This window comes from Gekko japonicus, unplaced genomic scaffold, assembly GCF_001447785.1.
Source record: "Gekko japonicus isolate JY-2015 unplaced genomic scaffold, Gekko_japonicus_V1.1 scaffold3556, whole genome shotgun sequence".
Lineage (NCBI taxonomy): Eukaryota > Metazoa > Chordata > Lepidosauria > Squamata > Gekkonidae > Gekko > Gekko japonicus.
This window is the reverse complement of record NW_015173246.1, coordinates 22,229-39,588: the sequence shown is the minus strand read 5'-3', so window position 1 is coordinate 39,588 and position 17,360 is coordinate 22,229. Positions and strand designations below refer to the sequence as shown.

General features: G+C 51.1%; 1 protein-coding gene across 1 annotated transcript in view; it reads right to left on the bottom strand.

The window, feature by feature from the left end:
- LOC107120136 (A.superbus venom factor 1-like) overlaps window positions 1-17,360 on the bottom strand; it is a gene marked incomplete at its 5' end in the record, with an annotated part of 77,231 nt that overhangs the window by 40,567 nt on the left and 19,304 nt on the right. The window contains 4 exons of the mRNA XM_015422783.1: window positions 916-1,078; window positions 5,216-5,291; window positions 11,558-11,761; window positions 12,978-13,064. Of these exons, the coding sequence (XP_015278269.1) occupies window positions 916-1,078; window positions 5,216-5,291; window positions 11,558-11,761; window positions 12,978-13,064 (530 nt within the window). The remainder of the gene's footprint in view (window positions 1-915; window positions 1,079-5,215; window positions 5,292-11,557; window positions 11,762-12,977; window positions 13,065-17,360) is intronic.

Genomic DNA, 17,360 nt, shown 5'->3' with positions numbered 1-17,360 from the left:
GGACATCAGAAGCTAAGCAGGGTCGGTCTTGGTGAACATTTGGATGGGAGACCACCAGCGGTTCCCGTGCAGAGGCAGGCAAGGGCAACCCACCTCTGAACATCCGTAAGTCCTGATGAGAAGGGGCCAGGTTGGGCTGCCCAGGTCGGGGCTCGACTATAACTCCCAGTGTTCCCTCTAAGCTGAGTTAATGTGAGCTAGCTCCTAATCTTTCAGCCTCCAGCTCACACATTTTTGCCTTCGCTCAGGAAGTATGGCTCCAGAGCAAACTAACTGATGCAGCAGCCAAATCGCTCGCTCACAACTTTAATGCCAAGTAGCTCACAAAGTAGAATTTTTGCTCACAAGACATCACAGCTTAGCGGGAGCATTTTTTTTAAACAACTTTTTATTAGGATAATACACATTTCACATATATCAACTTCAATCTATATCCTTTTCTTCTTACTCCCCCCCCCTTTCATAGGCTTTCAACAGCGTTCCCACCACCAGCTCAAATCTTAAATTCTTACATGTTTCTAATCCGTTGTCATATAACTATAGGTAATTAATGTTCAATTATTATCATTATAAGTCCATTTCTTTTCTCTTTTAAATCAACTTAATAATTTTCAAAGCAAATCAAATTGTCTTTCACATCCCAATACTTCTCTAAATAGTCTTTAAAGCTTAGCGGGAACATTGACTACCACTACAGAAAGTTAGCAGCAAGACTGGCGGGTCCGCATCACCAATATGCTCCATTTAGTGAGCTTCTTGCACGCCACCAGCTGGCAACTGCCGTCAGCGGAAGGCGAAGACCTCCGGCTCAAACACACAACAGCAATTCTTGCACTGCATTTTTCAGAGTTAGGAACTTGGAAAGCCCAGGACTTTACCCGGTCAAGTCACGCCCACAGTGTAAATCAAACATACCAACATCTCTCCGTGGATCACGGGGGCGTCTTCCTGGAACATTCCATCCGGCTTTTGCTTTTCCAGAATCAGCCATTTTATAGCTCCGCAGATGACCTGGGTGTCGATGTTTGACTTGATAGACTTAGCCATGGCAAAGACTTTTGCGACGTATGCCGTTAGCCTGAAAGGAAGGCGGTGTGTCAGCCCAGCCTGCTCCAGTTTCTCAGGGTAGTGAGGAGGCGGGGATGGCAAGGTGATACGTGGGCTACGGGTTTGATTCCCCACTCCTCCACTTGCACCTGGCTGGATGACCTTGGGCAAGCCGTAGTTCTGATAATAGCTGTCCTTGAAAAAGAGCCGTTTCTGTCAAGAGCTCTCTTAGCCCCACCTGCTTCACAGGGTGTCTGTTGTGGGGAGGGGAAGGGAAAGGAGTTTGTCAGCCGCTCTGAGCCACCTTTGGGTAGTGAAGGACGGGGCCTAAATCCAATCTCTTCTCTTCTTCTCTTCAAGTTCCCAGGGCAGAACAAGCCATGGTGCTCCCATGGTGGAATGGACCACCATGGCTTGTTCTACACCACGGGTCCCTGACATGGTGCCCATGGGTGCCATGATGCCCACTGATACCCTTCCTGGCGCCCACCAAGTGTTTTCTGAGAGTGGGTGGGGCCATCTGGGGCTTTAGCCCAGTAGAACTTTTGAATGGTCACTGGAGCTCTGATTGGCTTTGCAGATTGAAATAACGTTGTTTCAGTCACCGTGCTGGTTTTATTCCCTCTCACTCCTCTTTCCCAGGGCATTTTTATTCATTACCCCTCTTCTCCCCTGCACTCGGGCTTTCCCTGTGTGTGTGGCTCCGCCTTCTGCTGCAGCCATTTTTTTGCTGGCTCCACCTTCTGCCGCAGCCATTTTGTAGCTGGCTCCCTCTCCTGCGGCAGCCATGTTGTACTTGCACCCACCGCCCTGTGTCAGAATTCCAAAGGGGCCCACGGGCTCAAAAAGGTTGGGAAGCCCTTTTCTTCACACATCACGAGGAGACAAAAGAGCCATCCTCATTTTTTTCTTCAAGGGAAAGGAGGAAAGAAGGAGGTCTGGAGCCAGAATATAACCCGGCAGAATAAAACCCGGATGTTGCCTGTGCTCTTTGAGAAGAAGAAGAGAAACAATTGGATTTATACCCTTCCCTTCACTCAGAGTCTCAGAACAGCTTACAAACTCCTTTCCATTCCCCTCCCCACAACAGACACCCTGGGAGGTAGGTGGGGCTGAGAGAGCTCTTTCAAGAACTGCTCTTTCAAGGACAGCTCTTGTCAGAACTACGGCTTGCCCAAGGTCATCCAGCCAGGTGCAAGTGGAGGAGTGGGGAAAAACCCGGTTCTCCCAGATTAGAGTCCGCGCACTTAACCACTACACCAAACTGGCTCTCTTTAAGGAGATCGCAAGAGCCAGAAGGGTCAGCTCCTGAAAAGCTGGGTGTTATGTACGTGGACCGCCTCCAGGGGTCCGCGGACAGGCCAGAGCTTGGATCCGAAAACAAAGGAAACTTCGGATCCTGGATTCCCCAGCCCCAACCAATAGCCACCTTGGCGGGACATTCAAACCCTCCAATGGGAGTGGGAGGGTTGCTGGTGGATATGTATATAGTTGGCCCCGTTGGCCGTTAGAGGGAGTCTTTGTCTATGTGAAGTACAATAAACGTGTGCTGCAGCATGTCGTTGTCCGAGTCCTCCATGCGGCGAACCCAGTACTTTTCACTGGCATTGCAAAGTGGGTACGAGTGTGAGCTGGGGAGTGGCCCCTAGTTCAAATCTTGCTACTCCCGACTGTGACCTTGCTGGTTGTTTATACGCAAGCTGGCAACCCCTTTGTCTGCTTTCCTGCAAAAATTGGGGAAGTAGCATTGATCTGCCTGACCAGGCTGTTGTGAAGGTAGAAACCGATTCATGATATACTATCCCATGTATGGAGTCAAAAGTGAGAATAGACGAGGTCATTGTGAGGCAGACAGAAAACAACGATCTTTTCCGCATGCTCGAGTTACTCCTGATTTTCTTGGGAGTAGGTCCACAAGCACTGGAATTGGTTTGGGAAGGATTCTTCCACATGTCTGCCCTCCCTGTGCATTTTACCAGTTGCGGCGTCAGTTTATTTTCTTCTGCCAACGGCTTAAATAATGAGGATTTTCAAAAGACGGCACAGTCGTCATCAATGTTCCTATCGGTGGTGTCACAGCCCCCCCCCTTTTTACAAATGCCTTAAAATATCGGTATCACACTGTAGTGTTGTAATGGTAGTTTAAACTGGTTCTCCAAATTCCCAGCTTTCATTTTTAAAAGTCTCTAGTAGGAATGGGCATGAACGTCATCGCAAACCTAATTTCGTCACGAACATCCCCCGGTTTATAATTTGTGAGCCTCGGTTCGTGCAATCGTGTCTCCCACAAACTGCCCACGAACTCCCATATATTTCATGGAGGTTTGTGAGGTTTGTGGTGCCAGTTCGTGAGACAGACACGCTGGCGCAGATGGATTCATTGTCAAGGCAACAGACGATGAACCTCTGCAGCCCTTCCGCAGCCCTGTGGGAACTCAGCCTCTCTAAATCCAATCCTCACCAAACTTGGAGGGCAGGTAAAGGAGAGTCAGCTGGAGAGTTGCTGCAGGTTTGGTGTCCTTAGCCCACAGGGGGGGCATCCTACTACACCACAAACCTCAGAGACTCACAAACCATGAACCGGTTCATTAAACAGAAAGGCTTGTGAAGGTTCGTGAGACTCCACAAACCACGAACCTTCATTTTCCTGGTTCATGCCCACGGCCGAATCTGCGTTTGCATTTTAAAATAATTTTTGTGCTGCTGTGACGCCGTCTTTCTCTATGCTTGTTTGAATGTTGTTTGGAGAAGATTCTTTTAAAGCAGTGCGGAGGCGCAATGACAGTGGAGCCGCCCCGAAAGGACGATAAACATATGTGGACGTTCGAAAGTATGCTAGCACTCTTGAGGTGTGAAAACGACACCAAATGTAGAAAGCTTTTTTGAAGACGGAGTCAGAAGGCTGGGACACCGGTGGGAAAGACAAATGCATTTTCTTTATCATTTTGCTATCTGCTGTTAACATAACATTTTCCAGTTCGGTTATTTTACCATTAAATCCCACTCTTTTGTCCTTCAAATATATTGATTCCAGCTGTACTTTTTGCCACCAGGACAGATGTTCTGGTAGCTTAAGATTGTCCTTACTGTCCAAAATGTCCTGATACCTCAATATTTCTTCTCCTGTATAAACATTCGGCAGCGTAAAGGCCTCTAATGGTGTTATTAGTCTCGATCTTTTAGTATAAAATTTTTTATGAATTCCGTCCCAAACTTTAAGTAAAGAGGCTCTCAACCAATGCTGTTTAAAATACTTTTGGGACTTTGCTTTCTCATACCATAAAAATGCATTCCATCCAAGTAACAAATCATGTCCTTCAATTTGTAACAATCTTGTATCTTCAAGAGTGACCCACTCTCTAATCCAAACTAGTGCCGCAGCTCTATAATATAGAAGCCAATTTGGGACTCCAAATCCGCCTCGCCCTTTCACATCCTGCAACATTTTTAACCTTATTCTCGCCTTCTTTCCTTGCCAGATGAACTTAGTTGTCAGTTTATCCAATTCTCTAAACGACGCTTGATTCTGCAATATAGGTATAGTTTGAAATAAAAACATCCATCTTGGTAATGTATTCATTTTTATTGCTGCCATCTTGCCCATCAAGGACAATTGCAGATTTTTCCACTTCTCCAAGTCCTGTTTCGTATTTTTTAACAACACTTTATAATTTTCTTCGTATAAATCACTGCATTTATTTGTAACTATAATTCCTAGGTATTTCGTTTTCTTTACTATCTGACATCTTGTTACCCCTTGAAGACAAATGCAAATTCCGCCATGCATCCCTAGTCTCTTGCTCTTTCTCTCATGGAGATATAGGGAAAACAGCATATCTCCGTGATGGAAAAGGCTAGAGTGTTACTTTTTTTAAAGAAACGAAAGCTGGGAATTCAGGGAACCAGCTTAAACTATCATCCCAACTCTACAGCATTATATCAATGTTTTAGGGCTTCCTCCGGGGGAAGTAATCTCTGTAATACGGAGATCAGTTATATTTTAAGGAGATCTCCAGGCCCCACCTGGAGGTTAGCAACCCTAAAAGGGCAGGATTTGTGAAGGAGAGCCTGGAGTTCTTCCCCCGTTGCCTGGCATGCTTCGATCCTGCCAGTGGCCTAGGCCATCAAGAACCCCCTTTGCTACCGGCCTGGGCACGGCCACACTTACCAAGTGCTAGATGGGCGATTAGTAAATGCAGCGTAGGAGTTGTCTGATTTCTTGTATACCAGTTGCTGTGTGTAACCTGGAAAAGGAGGAGAAAGCAGGAAGCGATGAGATCTTGGCCTGGCTTTTTCCAAAGCACGCATCCCCACCAGGTGGAATCAGCACCTCTCCCCCTGCAGAGCTCCTGGTCTGAACTGGCAGGGGGGCTTAGTCCAGGGGTCCCCGATGTGGTGCCCATGGGTGTCATTATGACCTTTCCTGGTGCCCGCCAAGTGTGAGGCCAGGTGGGGCCAGGTGGGGCGCTTGGCCAGCAGGGCTCCTGACTGGCTGCTGGAAGTCTGATTGGCTGGGCAGATTAAAATAATGCTATTTCACAAGCACCAGTTGCCACCACGTTGTTTGCTTGTTTATTTATTTCATTGGACTTTTAGCCCTCCCTCCCCTGCAAAGCAGGCTCAGGGTGGGTTACAACATTCTAGAACATACAAAGATTAAAAATATAATCAAATATGTATATATATATATGTGTGTGTGTGTATGTATATATTGTCAGCGAGCTGCCATTTCCTTGGGACAAGTCTCGTCCCTTTCTCATCCCCGCCCCCTCCCTCACTCCTGTAGTTGTTCTTCTTTTCATGTTGGGCATCTGTAACTGCCAAGGTTCTCCAGCTGGTGTGATGGGGTGTTGTGTCTTTACGCTCTGGCTTGTTTAGGTTTCCCGTGTGAACTCAACTTGTGTTTATGGAACTGGCCGTTGCTGTTCTCAGGCCGCTTCGCGCCTTTTCTAATCTGTAACCTAACGAGGGAAATGAGCTCATTGGTTTAAACCTTGTTTGAAGTTCCTTTAATACACCTTCCCTGGGTATTGTAGTTATTCCTAACAATCTCTGTTTCCCTCACTCCTGTAGTTGTTATTCTTTTCATGTTAGGCATCTGTAACTGCCAAGGTTCTCCAGCTGGTGTGATGGGGTATTGTGTCTTTATGCTCTGGCTTGTTTAGGTTTCCCGTGTGAACTCAACTTGTGTTTATGGAACTGGCCGTTGCTGTTCTCAGGCTGCTTCGCGCCTTTTCTAATCTGTAACCTAACGAGGGAAATGAGCTCATTGGTTTAAACCTTGTTTGAAGTTCCTTTAATACACCTTCCCTGGGTATTGTAGTTATTCCTAACAATCTCTGTATGTTCATGATCAACCATGCTTTGGAAATAAATCTTGCTTCTTTTTGAACGTGGATCTATTCTCCTGATTTGGGATCTAACACAAGGTCAGTGTTGTCTCTTGTGACTGGCAGCAGCAGGCCAAGGATGCCTTTCCCATCAACTCCCGCCTGGTCCTTTGCACTGGAGATGCCGGGGACTGAACCTGGAACCTTCTGCATGCCAAGCAGGTGCTCTTCCACTGAGCCACGGCCCCCTTTACAGCTCTCCAGGGTCTCAGGCAGAGGTCTTTCCCATCAGCACCCGCCTGGTCCTTTTCACTGGAGATGCCGGGGACTGAACCTGGAACCTTCTGCATGCCAAGCAGGTGCTCTTCCACTGAGCCACGGCCCCCTTTACAGCTCTCCAGGGTCTCAGGCAGAGGTCTTTCCCATCAGCACCCGCCTGGTCCTTTTCACTGGAGATGCCGGGGACTGAACCTGGAACCTTCTGCATGCCAAGCAGGTGCTCTTCCACTGAGCCACGGCCCCCTTTACAGCTCTCCAGGGTCTCAGGCAGAGGTCTTTCCCATCAGCACCCGCCTGGTCCTTTTCACTGGAGATGCCGGGGACTGAACCTGGAACCTTCTGCATGCCAAGCAGGTGCTCTTCCACTGAGCCACGGCCCCCTTTACAGCTCTCCAGGGTCTCAGGCAGAGGTCTTTCCCATCAGCACCCGCCTGGTCCTTTTCACTGGAGATGCCGGGGACTGAACCTGGAACCTTCTGCATGCCAAGCAGGTGCTCTTCCACTGAGCCACGGCCCCCTTTACAGCTCTCCAGGGTCTCAGGCAGAGGTCTTTCCCATCAGCACCCGCCTGGTCCTTTTCACTGGAGATGCCGGGGACTGAACCTGGAACCTTCTGCATGCCAAGCAGGTGCTCTTCCACTGAGCCACGGCCCCCTTTACAGCTCTCCAGGGTCTCAGGCAGAGGTCTTTCCCATCAGCACCCGCCTGGTCCTTTTCACTGGAGATGCCGGGGACTGAACCTGGAACCTTCTGCATGCCAAGCAGGTGCTCTTCCACTGAGCCACGGCCCCCTTTACAGCTCTCCAGGGTCTCAGGCAGAGGTCTTTCCCATCAGCACCCGCCTGGTCCTTTTCACTGGAGATGCCGGGGACTGAACCTGGAACCTTCTGCATGCCAAGCAGGTGCTCTTCCACTGAGCCACGGCCCCCTTTACAGCTCTCCAGGGTCTCAGGCAGAGGTCTTTCCCATCAGCACCCGCCTGGTCCTTTTCACTGGAGATGCCGGGGACTGAACCTGGAACCTTCTGCATGCCAAGCAGGTGCTCTTCCACTGAGCCACGGCCCCCTTTACAGCTCTCCAGGGTCTCAGGCAGAGGTCTTTCCCATCAGCACCCGCCTGGTCCTTTTCACTGGAGATGCCGGGGACTGAACCTGGAACCTTCTGCATGCCAAGCAGGTGCTCTTCCACTGAGCCACGGCCCCCTTTACAGCTCTCCAGGGTCTCAGGCAGAGGTCTTTCCCATCAGCACCCGCCTGGTCCTTTTCACTGGAGATGCCGGGGACTGAACCTGGAACCTTCTGCATGCCAAGCAGGTGCTCTTCCACTGAGCCACGGCCCCCTTTACAGCTCTCCAGGGTCTCAGGCAGAGGTCTTTCCCATCAGCACCCGCCTGGTCCTTTTCACTGGAGATGCCGGGGACTGAACCTGGAACCTTCTGCATGCCAAGCAGGTGCTCTTCCACTGAGCCACGGCCCCCTTTACAGCTCTCCAGGGTCTCAGGCAGAGGTCTTTCCCATCAGCACCCGCCTGGTCCTTTTCACTGGAGATGCCGGGGACTGAACCTGGAACCTTCTGCATGCCAAGCAGGTGCTCTTCCACTGAGCCACGGCCCCCTTTACAGCTCTCCAGGGTCTCAGGCAGAGGTCTTTCCCATCAGCACCCGCCTGGTCCTTTTCACTGGAGATGCCGGGGACTGAACCTGGAACCTTCTGCATGCCAAGCAGGTGCTCTTCCACTGAGCCACGGCCCCCTTTACAGCTCTCCAGGGTCTCAGGCAGAGGTCTTTCCCATCAGCACCCGCCTGGTCCTTTTCACTGGAGATGCCGGGGACTGAACCTGGAACCTTCTGCATGCCAAGCAGGTGCTCTTCCACTGAGCCACGGCCCCCTTTACAGCTCTCCAGGGTCTCAGGCAGAGGTCTTTCCCATCAGCACCCGCCTGGTCCTTTTCACTGGAGATGCCGGGGACTGAACCTGGAACCTTCTGCATGCCAAGCAGGTGCTCTTCCACTGAGCCACGGCCCCCTTTACAGCTCTCCAGGGTCTCAGGCAGAGGTCTTTCCCATCAGCACCCGCCTGGTCCTTTTCACTGGAGATGCCGGGGACTGAACCTGGAACCTTCTGCATGCCAAGCAGGTGCTCTTCCACTGAGCCACGGCCCCCTTTACAGCTCTCCAGGGTCTCAGGCAGAGGTCTTTCCCATCAGCACCCGCCTGGTCCTTTTCACTGGAGATGCCGGGGACTGAACCTGGAACCTTCTGCATGCCAAGCAGGTGCTCTTCCACTGAGCCACGGCCCCCTTTACAGCTCTCCAGGGTCTCAGGCAGAGGTCTTTCCCATCAGCACCCGCCTGGTCCTTTTCACTGGAGATGCCGGGGACTGAACCTGGAACCTTCTGCATGCCAAGCAGGTGCTCTTCCACTGAGCCACGGCCCCCTTTACAGCTCTCCAGGGTCTCAGGCAGAGGTCTTTCCCATCAGCACCCGCCTGGTCCTTTTCACTGGAGATGCCGGGGACTGAACCTGGAACCTTCTGCATGCCAAGCAGGTGCTCTTCCACTGAGCCACGGCCCCCTTTACAGCTCTCCAGGGTCTCAGGCAGAGGTCTTTCCCATCAGCACCCGCCTGGTCCTTTTCACTGGAGATGCCGGGGACTGAACCTGGAACCTTCTGCATGCCAAGCAGGTGCTCTTCCACTGAGCCACGGCCCCCTTTACAGCTCTCCAGGGTCTCAGGCAGAGGTCTTTCCCATCAGCACCCGCCTGGTCCTTTTCACTGGAGATGCCGGGGACTGAACCTGGAACCTTCTGCATGCCAAGCAGGTGCTCTTCCACTGAGCCACGGCCCCCTTTACAGCTCTCCAGGGTCTCAGGCAGAGGTCTTTCCCATCAGCACCCGCCTGGTCCTTTTCACTGGAGATGCCGGGGACTGAACCTGGAACCTTCTGCATGCCAAGCAGGTGCTCTTCCACTGAGCCACGGCCCCCTTTACAGCTCTCCAGGGTCTCAGGCAGAGGTCTTTCCCATCAGCACCCGCCTGGTCCTTTTCACTGGAGATGCCGGGGACTGAACCTGGAACCTTCTGCATGCCAAGCAGGTGCTCTTCCACTGAGCCACGGCCCCCTTTACAGCTCTCCAGGGTCTCAGGCAGAGGTCTTTCCCATCAGCACCCGCCTGGTCCTTTTCACTGGAGATGCCGGGGACTGAACCTGGAACCTTCTGCATGCCAAGCAGGTGCTCTTCCACTGAGCCACGGCCCCCTTTACAGCTCTCCAGGGTCTCAGGCAGAGGTCTTTCCCATCAGCACCCGCCTGGTCCTTTTCACTGGAGATGCCGGGGACTGAACCTGGAACCTTCTGCATGCCAAGCAGGTGCTCTTCCACTGAGCCACGGCCCCCTTTACAGCTCTCCAGGGTCTCAGGCAGAGGTCTTTCCCATCAGCACCCGCCTGGTCCTTTTCACTGGAGATGCCGGGGACTGAACCTGGAACCTTCTGCATGCCAAGCAGGTGCTCTTCCACTGAGCCACGGCCCCCTTTACAGCTCTCCAGGGTCTCAGGCAGAGGTCTTTCCCATCAGCACCCGCCTGGTCCTTTTCACTGGAGATGCCGGGGACTGAACCTGGAACCTTCTGCATGCCAAGCAGGTGCTCTTCCACTGAGCCACGGCCCCCTTTACAGCTCTCCAGGGTCTCAGGCAGAGGTCTTTCCCATCAGCACCCGCCTGGTCCTTTTCACTGGAGATGCCGGGGACTGAACCTGGAACCTTCTGCATGCCAAGCAGGTGCTCTTCCACTGAGCCACGGCCCCCTTTACAGCTCTCCAGGGTCTCAGGCAGAGGTCTTTCCCATCAGCACCCGCCTGGTCCTTTTCACTGGAGATGCCGGGGACTGAACCTGGAACCTTCTGCATGCCAAGCAGGTGCTCTTCCACTGAGCCACGGCCCCCTTTACAGCTCTCCAGGGTCTCAGGCAGAGGTCTTTCCCATCAGCACCCGCCTGGTCCTTTTCACTGGAGATGCCGGGGACTGAACCTGGAACCTTCTGCATGCCAAGCAGGTGCTCTTCCACTGAGCCACGGCCCCCTTTACAGCTCTCCAGGGTCTCAGGCAGAGGTCTTTCCCATCAGCACCCGCCTGGTCCTTTTCACTGGAGATGCCGGGGACTGAACCTGGAACCTTCTGCATGCCAAGCAGGTGCTCTTCCACTGAGCCACGGCCCCCTTTACAGCTCTCCAGGGTCTCAGGCAGAGGTCTTTCCCATCAGCACCCGCCTGGTCCTTTTCACTGGAGATGCCGGGGACTGAACCTGGAACCTTCTGCATGCCAAGCAGGTGCTCTTCCACTGAGCCACGGCCCCCTTTACAGCTCTCCAGGGTCTCAGGCAGAGGTCTTTCCCATCAGCACCCGCCTGGTCCTTTTCACTGGAGATGCCGGGGACTGAACCTGGAACCTTCTGCATGCCAAGCAGGTGCTCTTCCACTGAGCCACGGCCCCCTTTACAGCTCTCCAGGGTCTCAGGCAGAGGTCTTTCCCAGGACTCGACTGGCTTTCGAGCAAGGGAACCTTTACCTTTACTATGTATATATATATATATGTGTGCGTGTGTGTGTATATATATAAATATACATATATATAATTACAGTATAATATAAAACTATAAATCTATGTTGGTTCTTTTCTCTCTCTCACTCCTCTTTCCCAGAGAATTTTCCAAAAAATTATCCTTCTTCTCCCCTGCACTTGGCCTTCCCCTGTGTTTCTATGTGTGGCTCCGCCTCCTGTGACAGCCATTTTGTGAATGGCACCACCTCCTACGTCAGCCATTTTGTGGTGGCACCCATCACCCTGTATAAGAAAGAGGAGTCCACAGTCTCACAGTCTGATGAACCCCCCTGTGGTCCTCACCTTGCATTATCTGGTTGACCGCAACGAACCGGCGCTCTACCCCGATCTTCTCCCACTGCCCAGTAGCGTCAAGATAGTGGGTGGCGATAACCGACGGGGTCATAGTGATCATGTTCTGCTCCCCGCAGCCAGAAGGGGTGACGATGAGATGGTTCAGGTTCGCCCCATCAATGGAGTCTTCAACAATCTGGGCCACAGGGTTCCCTGGCCAAAAAACCCCCCAGAAAGTGGGCATGTGGGCAGAAAGACAGGGGGACTGGTGGGTTGAGACGGCATGCTTCCAGGATGCTCAGCAGACACAGTTCTTTGCTGGACTGCCATGTTTCCCCATGTGAATTTAACACCCCCCCCCCCAAAAAAAAAGGTAATTCTAACAGATCCTGATGTCCCAAAGAAGGCCTGGGGAGGACAGGGACCTCAGTGAAGTATAATGCCATAGTGTCCACCCTCAAAGGAAGCCATTTTCTCCAGGGGGACTGATCTCTGCAGTTCAGAGTTCAGTTGTAATTCTGGGAAATCTCCAGGCTCCACATGGAGATTCACTATTCTACCAGGAGGGAAAGCCGGTCATCCGGTACATCAGTGGCTATAAGCCACGAGGTATAGATAGGAGCTCTCGGTCTGGGGCAAGGGATGCTTTGTATTCTTGGTGCTTGGACAGCAGTGGGAGGGCTTCTAGTGTCCTGGCCCCACAGCTGGACCTCCTGAGGGCACCTGGTATTTCTGGCCACTGTGTGACCCAGAGTGTTGGACTGGACGGGCCATTGGCCTGATCCTGGTGGACCTCCTGGTGGCACCTGGTATTTTTGGCCACTGTGTGACAGAGTGTTGGACTGGATGGGCCATTGGCCTGGTCCAACATTGGCTTCTCTTATGTTCACCTATTTCTCCCCTACCCCCCGTCTCTTTTCAGATTACCCAACTCAAGATTGCCAGTAACCCTTTTGCTAAAGGATTCCGGGACTGTGACCCAGAAGACTGGTAAGGCTGGTCTTTCCTTCCTTCCACTGCTAAGGTCCTGGTTGGGAACAGCTCAAGATATGTCCCTGCAACACAAACATGATTGCACTTAGAGGCTGCCCTATAATTCTCTGGGAAACACCTGGAGATTTTGTGGGTGGAACCTGGGGAGGGTGGGGGTTTGGGGACGGGAGGGACCTCAACAATGCCCCGGAGTCCACCCTCCAAAGCAGGCAATTTCTCCAGGGGAACAGATCTCTGCCGTCTGGGGATCAGCTATTCTTGTGGGAGGTCGCCAGGTGCCCCCTGGAGGTTGGCAGCCCTAGGTAGGAGTGACGCAAGCCCCGCCGTGCCTGGCGTCCTCCTCACTGTGGCCTTGCTGGACACCCCACTCCCTCTTTTTGGCCATTTCCTCCCCCGTGGTCCTATTGGCCCATATTTTAAAGCAGCTGACTCTTACCTTGGATGGTAAGCCTGGTCACAGTTTCTGAGTCGGGAACTTGGTCGTCAATAGGTTTGGCGACGACCTTCACCTCCTGGACTCCACCTGGGGGAAAAAGCAGGGAAAGCGGGAACATCATAACGGACAGAACCACAACTGTGTCCACCAGTCTTTACATGCATGTCTCCGTTCAGGGTGTTGGCCAGTGTTTTCCTTGAGCCCGTGAGGAGTCCGTCTGTGGATGGACCACCGCCCAAAGGGGCTGGGAACGGACAGGAGGATATCCTTAGAAGGAAGACTGCGTCGGAATGGCATCAACGTAGGACAGGCCTGCCCCATGTTTCATCTGCTCAGTCAAGTAGGCTTGAGAAGATACCCTTTTTGCCATCCTATGGGTGCAGTACCCTGATCTGGAGTGCCCAGGCTAGCCCCATCTCATCAGTGTTCAGAAGCTAAGCAGGGTCTGCCCTGCTTAGTATTTGGATGGGAGACCTCCAAGGCCTGAAGCTCCACTTAGCCCTAATTTCTTATCTTTTTTTTTAATGTATAATTTTTGTTTAAGGATTTAATAACAATACAAGGTAAGTACAATAGATGTCTGCAGATGAAGTACAAAAATAGGTCAGCAGAAATATTAATGCTTAACTCTGTCCAGGTTGAAGATGCCAGAGAACTATATTACACACTACAAAATATCTCTTAAGGCAACAGCCGTGTAATAAATACATATCTTTTTAAAAAAGTTTAAAATTAATTTTCAGAAAGAGAAAAACAAGGAAAGAAAAAACATACACAGAGCAAGAAAATAGGAAAAGTAAATGACTAACCTACAACAAAGACGAAGCGTATACTCATAATATCAGTTAGCATTTAACATATAGGAATCATTCATTTTTGCACCCATACTAATTACATATCTTTACAGGCAAATTTTAAATCAGTGTTCTGAAAGTAACTTCAGATATTATCTTAGATCTAAGCCAAATAATTTTTCAGGTTCAAGTTTCAAAAGTGTATCATTGATTTGTATAAGGGATTTGCTGGAACTACATCAGATTCAGCCGTATAGTTAATGAGTGAATACCGGGATGCTATAAAAATTTTCATCAAATTTGCTGGAGGAGAGATTGAGTGTGCTGAGTGATATTTTGGACATGATGAAGTGGTCCCAAATACGGTTTTGCCAGGATTGGATCATGGGGGGAAGTCTGTCTAGCCGTGCCGCGGTTACGGTACTTCTGGCTGTGGCTAACAAAGTGTGGATCAGAACGGTCTTACTCTTGTTGCCCTGTGCATCTGGCCAATTGTTTAGGAGTAGTGTTTCTGGTTATATTCGTAATCGAGGAGATACGATGTGATATTTGAGATCAGAATGATTGCATGTGTTGGCACTTCCACCAGCAATGGAAAGTCAGCTAGGCCCCGGTCACACATGCCGGATAACGTGGAGGGAAGGCGTGGCTATTTGCGTGTCGCAATTTGACCCACCCCGAGGTGATCAGACGTGACGGTGGTGTACCGGGTTTCTTCCCGTGGGCGTGTATTCCCGGTGCGCTCCAACGAGGAAGCACAGAGGCAAAAGGAGCGCGCTGGAGCGATCGCACAGAGCAAGTCCGTCTGCGGCCCGTCGTAAACCATTTGAGAGTGGTCTTTCACAGGCACTTTTAAACTCCGCTTCTTTGGCTGACTGCTACGGGTGCAGGACGCTGGCCAGATGTGTCCGTTTGATTGCGCCAGTAAGATCTGGCTGGCATTTGTGAGTATCCCGTGGCAAATTCTGCGTGTGATCGGGGCCCTAATTTCTTATCTGGCAACACTTCAGCTTGTGAGGTCCAGGGCTGCAATCTGACAAGGAACCCTCATCTTTTCACACGCAGCAGGGAGAACAGGGGGTACACACGGCTCATTCACGCTTCTTTTTGTGCTAGCTTATCTCTCGCTTTATATAATCCTCTTAATCCCTAACCAATTATATATAGGTTTCCATCTATTCCAGTGCTTTTCTTCTGATTTGTGTTTTAGCTCTGTATTAACTTTATCCACCTGAAGGGGCAGTTTTTCACCACTGCCTCCGGGTATTACTGCCACCACCGTCCCTGTCTTGGGCTCTGGTAATCTTCGGGGCTCCCCTGGAGAGTTGGGAACTGACCGTTTTGCCCTTATTCTCCTCCTTAGGGAGTCCCCCAACCCACTCTTAGCGTGTCCAAGCGGCTGGGGGAACTATGTGGTACAGAGGGACTCCTCAGGGTCAACAGAAAAAGGATTTATTTTGAAACCACTCCACTATATGCAGGCATATTAACAGAGAACTGAAGAATCAAAATAAAGGTGGATAATAAATCGCTCCCTCTCTCCCTTCACTACACTGATGCCCTGTCTAGATGGTCTGCAGGGCAGGCACACGACTTGCTTTCACTGGAGGAGGTTAGATTAGCACCATGCCCAACATGGCCTCTCTGCCTCCTGCAGGCTCCAGCCGACAGCCTGACGGGCTCCAGACTTCCGGCAGACCGAATGAGGAGGAGACTAGGCCAAGGCCTACCTCAGGTTTGATAGTCCCCTCCTATCTGGCCCACACCAACTTAAACGTAGGTATAAAATGGCGTTTCTCCACAGAGGTAACTAAGTATGGCCGGTTATCAGTGGGTGAGAGACCCTGCGGAACTGAGTAAGATCCTGCAGGGCCCTGATCTCAATAGGGAGCATGTTCCACCAGGTGGGGGCCAGGGCAGAGAAGGCCCTGGCCCCGGTTGAGGCGAGGCGGACATCCTTTGGGCCAGGGACCACCAGGAGATGTTGATTCTTGTTAAGTCCGGCGCTTAACAATAAGTCAGAGAGTGATTTCAGCAAAACTCAGGTTTATTCAGCTCGATAATCGACTTCTCCAACATGGTACAACTCCTCATAGCCCGAACAGCTTCCCATTGCAGCTGCTCGGTATTTAAACATTCCGGGCTAATGTAGCCACACCTACTATACAAGTTCCAACCTATCAGGTTGTTCGCACAATAGCCCAATCACAAACGTTCCCACCACAGACAGTTCAAATGTGATTGGACACAATACTTTCGGCGCGAATCCTAGCCGACGTCTGAAGCTTAGCATAGCTTCTCTATGGGATGATTCACACTTCATCCCCATGCATTCAGGGCAGCATCTGAATACATTACAATTCTCAGAACGTAACGCTCTCTGAGGCATGTATGGGAAGAGGCGGTCTCTTAGGTATGTCGGTCGCAGGCCGTATAAGGCTTTGAAGGTGATTACCAACACCTTGAAGCGGATCCGGTGCTCAACCGGCAGCCAATGCAGCTGACAGAGCGCATGCTGAACGTGAGCCCGCACAGGTGTCGATGTCAGCAGACGCGCCGCCGCATTTTGTACCAGCTGTAATTTCCGGATCGGCTTCACAGGTAAGCCTGCGTAGAGCGAGCTTCAGTAACCAAGCTCAGAAGTGACCATTGCGTGGGTCACCGTAGCTAAGTCCTGGGGGTGGGGGGAGATAGGGCTCCAGTCGCCCGATCTGCCTAAGATGGAAAAATGCAGATCTGGTGACTGCAGCAACCTGGGCCTCCATAGGAGGTATCCAGTGTTACTCCTAGTAACTGGGCCAGCACCAGATGTTGAGATGCCACAGCAGTTAGGCCAAGTTATGGGCAGAGCTAGAGCACAGTGTGGAGACTCTGATGTTTTCCACAGAGCCGACTCTCCCCGCCCCTGTACCTGTATTCTTCCGTCGCTTTCCCTCATTTCCGCAAATGTTTTTGCAGTCCCAGGAGCAAACATGTAGCTTGTCCCCTCGTACTCCTCAGCATCAGATTTCTGTTTCTGGGAATTCCCATGCTGCGCCACAAGACGGGGCAAACTGTGTTTTTGCTCTAGGGACTGCAAAAAAATGAAGGAAAGCGGCGGAGGAATATAGGTGCAGGCATGGGGAGAGCTGTCCCTGAGGAAAGCGCCTGGGAAACAGGGTCCCTGAATGGTGCATGTTATGTTTTCACTGTATTAAATGCAATGTTAAGCTTGAGTTTCAGCCAGGATTCTAAGTTGGAACAATCCTATTGGCTAAAGGTAAATTATAACCAATCAAAGCTGGAGAACTGTGCTGGAGGGAACAGACCTGATTGGACTTTATTGTAAGAATACTATTGGTCCTTAACTATTCCTGGGCGTGGCTACACCAGCCCGGGATTGTTTAAAAGGGAGCTATGCTCCACTGTTTGTTGTTGTGTGTTCTTCTGAAGTTCCTGTTGTTAAATAAAGCTGAAATCACTTCTTACTACGGCGTTGAGTCAATACTTGATAAATGGCAACGAGGATGGGATACTAGGACGGGTAGGCAGCCCCGCTATTCCAACGCTACAATGGAGAACGAAGACGCACACCCGTCCGAACCAGCCG